The sequence below is a fragment of the Hipposideros armiger genome, unplaced genomic scaffold (assembly GCF_001890085.2).
Source record: "Hipposideros armiger isolate ML-2016 unplaced genomic scaffold, ASM189008v1 scaffold_371, whole genome shotgun sequence".
In the NCBI taxonomy this organism is placed as follows: Eukaryota; Metazoa; Chordata; class Mammalia; order Chiroptera; family Hipposideridae; genus Hipposideros; species Hipposideros armiger.
This window is the reverse complement of record NW_017731721.1, coordinates 326519-335508: the sequence shown is the minus strand read 5'-3', so window position 1 is coordinate 335508 and position 8990 is coordinate 326519. Positions and strand designations below refer to the sequence as shown.

The following is an 8990-nucleotide window of genomic DNA, read 5'->3' as shown; positions in this document are numbered from 1 at the left end:
GGGGCCAGGGTGGGGTGGGGCAGGATGCTGGATGGCCAGCTATTCTCCGAGGGGCCCGACAGCCCCCGGGAGCTCCAGGATGAGGAGTCTGGCAGCTGCCTCTGGGTGCAGAAATCCAAGCTGCTGGTGATCCAAGTGAAGACTATTTCCTGTCATTATAGTCGCCGTGCCCCTCCTCGACAGCCCATGGACTTCCAGGCCAGCCACTGGGCCCACGGGCCCCAGAGCCGCACGTGAGTGGAGGGGTGAGGGGAAGAGAGTGGTGGTGGTGGGGGGGAGGGAATGGAGTCCGGACCTCCCCATAGGCACCAGCCAGTGCTGCAGGTTCCCCTTTTCTTTCCCATGCCCCCCCCCATTCCCATGGCTGGGGTCTTGACCTATCCAGCGTTGTGGTGGGGGTACAGGAGTAGGTGTGAAAAAGGGCAGGAGGTGAGATGGGGCAGACGCTGTTAAAGTGTGCATGGAGAGATGGTGAGCGGTCCCGCTTCGACTTCAGCCCTAACATATACGCACGTGCACACACACTTACACACATACCTCCACATGGCTGCCCCAAGGGGTCGGCAGTGTTCCCAGCTCCCCGGAACTCGGCTCCCTTCCCCCACAAACTGCTCACCTGGGTTCCTGCTCATTGTCCCAGGTGTGGGCCGCGCCCGGGATCCCCTGAGCCGCCGCCCCGCCGGCCCTGGGCCTCCAGGGTGCTGCAGGAGGCGACCAACTGGCGGGCGGGACCCCCGGCCGAGGCTCGAGCCCGGGAGCAAGAGAAAAGGAAAGCGGCATCGCAGGAGCGGGAGGCCAAGGAGACCGAGCGAAAAAGGCGCAAGGCTGGTGGGGCCCGAAGGAGCCCCCTGGGTCGGCCCCGGCCGGAGCCTCGGAACGCCCCTCGGGTGGCCCAGCCTGCAGGGTTCCCAGCTCTGTCAAGGCCAGAGCGCCTGGGGCAGGTGGGGAGACCACCCCGTCCATCCGCGCAGCCGCTGAGCAACGCAGGGGCGGCGTGGGCGGGGCCCTGGGGAGGTCGCAGGCCAGGGCCCCCAAGCTACGAGGCTCACCTGCTGCTGAGAGGCGCTGCCGGGACTGCCCCGCGACGCCGCTGGGACCGGCCGCCACCCTACGTGGCTCCCCCTTCTTACGAAGGACCTCACAGGACCTTGGGGACTAATAGAGGCCCTGAGCCCTCACAGGCGCCCGTTTCATTAGCCCCTGCTCGAACTCCGGCCAGGACAGATGGTGGGTGCCCAAAGAAGAGGCTGGATCCTCGAATCTACCGCGACGTCCTTGGGGCTTGGGGTCTCCGACAGGGGAGGGGTCTCTTGGGGGGATCCCCAGGCTGTGGAACAGCCAGGCCAAGGTTGGAGCCCCGCAAGGGGGCCCCGGAAAAAAGCCTGGGGCTGGCTGCTGCTGGCCTGAACAGTGGTAGCGACTGTCACCCCCAAGCCAAAGCTGCTGGGAGCCCAGGGACAGCGACAGCTCCTCCAGGGTCTACAATTGCGACTCCCAGGCCCCCGCGTCCCGCTCCCAGGTCCAGGCCCCATCTCAAGGCCTCTGGAGAAGGGAAAGAAGGGAAAGAACAGAGCTGGCTCCCCAAATGCTGGATTCCCTCCCTTAAAAAGCAGCCACCCCGACATAGCCAGACCCTTCCCAGACCCTGGGCTCCAGGAGGCACAGGATGGAGAGAGTCCCTAGGCCATATAGAAGGGGCCGGACTCGAGACCTTGGAGGGTTGTAAGGCAACCCGTCGCGCTCACACCCTACCCCGCAGTTCCCGGGGCCCTGCTCGTGGAGAAGGCATCTTTGTCATTGACGCCACGTGCGTGGTAATAAGGTCCCAGTATGTCCCAACCCCTCGAACCCAGCATGTGCAGCTTTTGCCCGCTGGGATGCCACGCGTTGTGGGGGATGCCCCCAGCCAGCCCAAGCCCAACAAGGAGGGCGAGGGGGCCGCGGTCTTTCCTTCCCCTTGCCAAAAGTTGCTGTTGAGCAATCGCCTTTCACACCAGCCGGGTGGGGGTCACGGGTTCGAGGCTGAGGGCAGGAAGCCCGCGGACTCCTCATTGGAGGAGCGCGCCTCGCGCATCTTGGGGCTCCCAATGGGCGAAGTAAACCTGCGGGATGCTCCCACACAGGCAGGTAGCCCAGAGCACTCAGCCTTAGGCCCAGCGGCTTCGGGAGGCGCGGGCTGTGCCGAGGGCTTGGGGGAAGTGGCGGCGGTCCTGCGGCCCACAAACCGGGGCTGGGCGAGGAACCCGGGGCCTTACGCCGGGGCCCTGCGGGAAGCCGTTTCCCGCATCCGCCGCCACACTGCCCCGGACTCGGATTCGGACGAAGCTGCGGAGCTCAGCGTCCACAGCGGTTCTTCTGATGGAAGTGACACAGAAGCCTCGGGTGCCTCCTGGCGGAGTGAGCGGACCCGGACCCGGGAAGGCGGGAAGACAGCCAAGCTGGGCGACAGTATCCGAGACATTCTAGGTGTCATCAGCCAAACCGAGGAGGTCCTCTTCGGGGCTAGGGACATTAAGGGGGACCCCACGGGGAAATAGGGAGCGGCAGTAAGATGCCCTTTCTTGTATTTGTGTTCCCCAGCACATCCATCCTCAGGCCCATTGGTCCCCTTTCTTCCTCACAGACTTCTTTGTACCCCAACCTATACCGGTTCCCATACTCGAAATAGAAGCCGCCCAAATGGAAGGAAAGGGAGTATTTGCCGATTTATGATTTTTTTTTTCAGGTGAGGTGAGGGTGAGCAGTGGACTTTAATGCCTGCTCCATTCAGGGCACTTGGGTAAGGTCTTCAGCAAAGGTGGTTGCACTGGGTGTGGAGCTGAGGCGAAAGGCCTGGCCAGCAGCAGGCAGGAGGGCGGGAATGGTATAGACATGGGAAGGCAACTTCAGGGCAGAGCCTCCCTGCAAAGAGGGAGAAAGTGATGGAGAGGTTTCAGACTGAGGTGACCATGTGACCGAGAGGCCCTTGGCATAAAAGGAAGGGGTCCAGAAGCAATCACCAAAGCTCACTTTGGTGTCACAAGTCTAGGGTTCCAATCTCAACTCTGACACTGACTTGCTGGGTGACCTTAGGCAAGTCACTTCTCTCCAGGCCTCCTAGTATATAAAATGAGGGAGTTCTAGAGTCCATCCCCCACGTTTGGGAGCCTTTGGGGAAGCTTTTATCTCATCCTCCCCTTCACAAGCCAAGAAAGAGTTAAGAATAAGTGAACAGAGTCTGAGGGTCCCTGAGTGGCTTTATCGTCACCTGCACTCACTCTCAATTTAAGATACTTTCCAGGGTTTGCAGAAGAACTGAGTAAATGGGCAAGGGCTCCTATCCCAGTCTCAGGTTTGGGTGAGGGCTCTCCAAGGCAGGGCAGGATGATGGCCTTGTCACTGTCCCCGGCGGGTGGTGGTCCCAGCAGGGGAGGGAAAGCAGCCAATGAATCAGCTTGGAACCTCTTTAGAACGTCCCCTTTTCCTCCTTCCCAATATTAATTAGTGATGCTCTGAATCGTTAACACGATGTCCCACCCAGGTGGTACCACCCATCTGAAAGGACCCTGAGAATTTCTTGCATCTCTGCCTCTTCCAGAAACTGGCCAGGGATAAAAGAAGAGGAAGGCTGGTCCCAAAAAGCCTGTAGGTGTGGGGTGTGATACTCGCTGTAGCCACTACGGGGCGCGTGCAGGTCGCGGATTTCCCGGGTAGCTAGTCCTGAGTCCCTCCTACCCTGGTACCGCCAGTTAATCTATTGATCTCTAGTTACCGCGCGGGAGGGTCCCCTGCCTTGCGGACTCCAGGTGTGCGAGGTCCGGAGCAGGCCTCTGGCCTTCCAGACCTCTGGAGCGTGCCGACCCCTCTTTGTGCTCATCCATGCCAACCGGCTTGGGACCTAGACACTGAAGTCTTTTTTTCTCTCTGATCTTGGACACCTCCTCTCTCTATTTACTAGCCATGTGAACTTGGCCAAATCACTTCACCTCCCTGAGCCTCAGTTTCCTCATCTGTCAAATGGGGGTATATAAACACCTACCTCGCAGGGTTGTTGTGAGGATTTAATGAGATAACATATGTAAAGCGCCTTGCACAGTGCCTGGCACACAGTAGGCGCTCAATAAATCTAAGCTTCCCTTTGTCAACCTTGGCATCTTCTTCCTTTCCCCACAGTGTCCCTCCCCCAGGGCTTCACAGCTCTTTCCCGCTCGGTGGGCGGTGAAGGGGGTGACTCCTTTATTTGATGGAAACTCCCGGCCCACTCCTGTCTCCCCCAGTCCGGACTCTCCCTTCCTTGTCCCCCACCTCACCCCCGCTGGCTCTTCCCACTGCCCCGGCGCACTCCCCCCTACCCCCCCACCCCCATTCCGGGCAAGGGCTGAGTCAGCCTGGGTAAATTTAGCCGGCGACTCGGCCTGCGCGGGGGCTTCGCCCAGACTCAGTCGCGGAGTCCTGGCCCTTGGCCCCGCCTCTGCCCCCACCCCCACCCCCACCGAGTCCCGCCAACTCCAACTCAGGCTCAGCGTTCAGATCCTCAGTCCCGCTCTCAAACCACTTATGGTTTTGGTCTCCAATTATCTCGACGTCACTCTCCACCCGCACCCGGAGAGACTGGGCAGGACAGGGAGGGGGCTGGGCGTTCTGAGAGGCCACGGGACTGGACCCTAAGCCAGGCCACCTGGTCTTGGTTCATTGCAGGGAAAAGGGGTCCTTTTGGGGCTTCTGAACCTGAGGGGAGAACATTGGCCAGTCACCCAGGAAGGTCCATCCCAGAACCTACCTAGAACCCACACTATCAGGTTTCAAGTTAGCTCCTGCTGGACAGAGATCAAAGGTTCCTGAGGTCTGTCTCCCTTCCACCTACAGTTCTATCTACTACTGGTTCTAACTATTGAGCATTTACTGAGCACCTGAGGGGAACCAGGCACTGGGCTGGGCTCCAGGAAAAAAGATGAGTAAGACTTGCCTGACAATGGCATGAAGGTGAAAACATGTAAATAATGATAATATTGATCAGTGATTGTGAAGTATTTGAAGGAGTCTAACAAGGGAGGATTTGGGGCAAGGGGTACCAAGTGGAGGAAGCATAAAAAATAAGAGGTGAATGTAGGGAAAATGGTCTGGTTTGACAGGAGTTGAAGGTACATTCAGGGGAGTTGTGGAAGATAAAGGCAGGAGTGAAAACCCAAGCCAGGCTGGGGTGAGCCTGATCCAGCTGAGGAGTGTGTGCCTTGGAGGTCTGGGCTTGAGAAGAGGATGACTTCAGGCTAGGAGGAAGATAGAAGGGGAGCCGTAAGAGCATCTGCCTGGATTTTGCTTTAGCTCAGGGTCTCCAGAGCTCTGGAGCTGGTACAAGAGGTGAGCTGCATGGGATAGTGGAGGGGCTGGCCTTGAGAAGGTAGGCTCCACCATGCTGCCTGAGCCTCTTTAAGGCTGAACACCCAGGAGGCCAGCTTCTAAGAGCACATCCACAGTGCTATCATTGTGAAAGAACTTGTGTAGTGTTGTGTTTAGAACATAGACTCTGGGGCCTGGCAGCCTGGGTTTAAATCTTGCTTCTACCTCATACAAGCTGTGTGACCTTGGGCAAGTTACTCAATCTCTCTGCCTTGGTATCCTCAGTTATAAAACAGGGTTATTAGAAGTGTTCTTTTCATAGGCTTGTTGGGAAGATTAAATGATTCAATATGTAAAGCACTTAGAACAATTCCTGGTACCTAATAAGTGATGTATAAATGTTAAGCTCTGATTATTATTTCTCTCTAGGGCTATCTCATTAGTGTTGGGTGTATAGGAACAGGAGGAAGAGAGAAGTAGAGATAGGGGAAGAGGAGGAACAGGCAGCAGAGAGGAGAGGGAATCCCTGGGGTGGAGATACACCACTTGAATGGGTAAATGGTGTAGTGGGAGCACTTGGGTGGTTAGTGTGTCATTGTAATGTGTCCTCCTCCCCCAGGACTTCCTCCATCTTTGCCTAAGGGTGGAATCAGCACCAGCTGCTAAAGATCTGGGGAGAAAGGGAGAGAGAGAAGGGAAAGAGTGACTGCTGGTCTGGGGGCCAGCCCTTGGTGAGCCATATCTCAGACTGACCCTGCAGGGCCCTGTGGGTGGGAGGCTGTAGGCTCCCTGCTGCGAAAATGACTTCTAAATCCGGCTGTGTCTGCCGGCCAGCCAGCCTCAAGGCCACACCCACCTGGGACAGCATCACAGGTCAGGACTAGGGATAGCAGATGCTGGAGGGTGTGGTCAGAATGGAGCAGCAGCCCTCAGGTTAGCACAGGACCCTACTACTCTCCCCACAGTTGGGCTCTTCCCAGGGAAGCCCTTTTCTATCCCAAATGGGGCCCAGTTAATATGGCTTTCAAGGAGCTAAGAGCCTCCTCTCCTTTCAGACTCTTAGGAAAGCCCTGGGACTTCTCTAGATCAGCCACAAATTAGTAAAGGAAACAAAGAACCAGGCCATAACTCCGGGACTTTAGGGGACTCAGGGCCAGGAGTGTGTGTATGTGTGTGTGAGTAGGAGAGGACCAGGAGAGATGGCTGAAAATGAGTATATGCGAAGTGTGAAAAGTGTGACTGTAGGGAAAAGAGTCAGCATTCACTCAGTTATTCATTTGTTCACTCACCCATTAAACATGTATGCCAGGCTGTAGGGACACACAAGAGAAGATGGTTCCTATCTTTAGGGAGCGCACAATCTAGGGTGAGATAGAGGAAGGGATGTGGAAGAGGAAACTCACAGAGTTGTTACAGTACAGGCAGAACAAAATAACATATGTTAATGACAGCATTCCAGAGAGTCCAGGGGAGTAGGAAGGAAGGAAGGAAGGAGCAGCTCCCAGACTGTGACTTCTGGGGAGTGGGAGCATACGCAGGCCTCTGGGAGACAAATCACTGAGGATACATATGTTAGTGAATGAAAGCTCAGCCTGGATACTGCCCCCTCCTCTGAATGTCCTGGCATGAGGCAGGCTTCCTTCCTGGAAGCCCCTGGTACTACATAGCCTTTTGTAAGTCCTTTTAGAGAACAGTTGCTCCTTCCATCCATCCATCCATCCATCCATCCATCCATCCATCCATCCATCCATCCTTTTGTTTGTCCATCTATGCATCCATCCATCTGTACATTCCACTCATCCATTTATCCATCCATCCACCAACCCATCTCTCATCCATCCATTGATTTAATCCATCTATACTTTCATCCATTTATTCAATCATCCATCCATCTATCCATCCATCCATCCATTTATTCTGTTAAAGAGGGCATATGATGTGCCTAGCTCAGTTCTGCAAGGGATGCTAAGATGAACAAACACAGAGCCCATGTCCTCAGGAAGCTAGAAGCCTAGTAGGAGGATGAGTGACATACACAGGTAACCAGTCACTCATGGGACAGCCAGTATATGCTGCTAGTGAAAGCCCTGCCAAGAAGGTGCTTCAGGAGGCAAGACCACTTTGCCAAGGGAAATTAGAAGAGCTCCAGGGAGGAAGGGACATTAGAGATGGGTTTCAACAAGGGGGAAGGGGGAAAAGGTGCATTCCAGAGAGTGGGCAAGGTAGAGAGGTAGAAAAGCACACAGCTTTCACAGGGAACAGAGGCACTGGAGAATGCAGTGATGCAGAGGCAGGGGCCCCTGGAATGACGTGTGGGAGCCAAATCATGAAGTGCCTTTAGAAAGCAAGGATATGATGTTAGAGCTTTAGTGAGAGGAGCTGAGGGAGAGGTTGGGGGAGACAGAGAGTGTTTGAGCTGTGACTGTCCCAGGTGCTTCCTCAATTCCTATAGCATTATTTTCTCTGCTGCTTGATTATGACCTTTGTTGGTCTTGTTACTGTGTGGAGTTCCCCACTGGACCATGAGCTACTTAAGGGTTGTGGGTTTTTAAAAAAAAAAAAAAGATTTTATTGGGGGAGTTGGGGGGAGGGGAACAGTGTTAGGGAATCAGGGAAGGGGAACAGATAAGTTGCTGTCCTTTTGTTCTTCAGTCTAATTGTGGAGGATGTCGCTTCACTGACCCATATTGGGATTATCATTGTGCTCTTCCCGGGTGAGGCAGATCAGTCGCTGGCCACTGGAGGGCCGCTCACAGCTCTTGGAACTCATGCAGGCTGCCGGCCACTCACGGTAGCTTTATGGCAGCCCACTGCAGCCTCACTGCAGCCTCCGCCGTTGCCAGTCACTCACGGCAGCTCAGCTCCAGGTCGAGTTGTTATTCACCATCTTAGCTGTAGAGGGCGCAGCGTCACTGGCCCTAATGTGAGATCCGAACCGGGGCCCTACTGCTCAGAGCTGGTGTCCCAAGCCAACTCTTAACCAATGCGCCACTCGTGGGCCCAAGGGTTGTGCTTTTGATTTAGCTCTGTATCCCCTACAAGCTTGACCTAGAGTAAATGCTGGCAGAGGAAGAAACAAATAATAAAACTGTGCCACAGGAACACTGGCACAGCAATTCAGCATCAGATATATAGTAGAAAGGGTGGCTGCTGCCTGGTGTGACCTCACCCCCAATCCCTCAGAACCCTGCTTTCTTTGCTGGGGTCCCTACAGAAGCGCTCCCAAGAGGCACCACAAGGTGGCGCAGTTCCAACTGTAGCTCTGAGTTCTGCCCAAGTCCTTAACGTTTGCATCTGGTGAAGTGCCCCTCCAAGAACTGTCCCTGGTTGGACTAGACATTTCCTTCCAGCAACTCCTGAGACAGAATGAAGAGCCTGAGTGCATCTATGGAAGCTAAGAACCAACAGACCCCCAATCCCAAAGCAAGTACTACAGGCCTCATCTATCCATCCACTCATTTGACAGCATCTATTTAATATGTGCCAGGTACAATGTTATGCTCTTGGGAAAAAAACAGTGACCAAAACACAGACCCTTCCCTCAAGGAGTTCACCGTCTAGTCCTGACCAAATCGTCCTTTACTATCTCTCTCTCTCTCTCTCTCTCTCTCTCCCTCTCTCTCTCTCTCTCTCTCTCTCTCTCTCTCTTACACACACACACACACACACACACA

At 55.3% G+C, this 8990-nt stretch overlaps 1 protein-coding gene across 1 annotated transcript; it reads left to right on the top strand.

The window, feature by feature from the left end:
* The first annotated feature begins 19 nt into the window (after window positions 1–19).
* DDN (dendrin) lies at window positions 20–4124 on the top strand. Its single transcript, XM_019662204.1, has 2 exons — window positions 20–233; window positions 641–4124. The coding sequence occupies exons 1-2, from the start codon at window positions 25–27 to the stop codon at window positions 2535–2537; spliced, it is 2106 nt and encodes a 701-aa protein (XP_019517749.1). The 5' UTR covers window positions 20–24; the 3' UTR covers window positions 2538–4124.
* Window positions 4125–8990: the final 4866 nt, after the last annotated feature.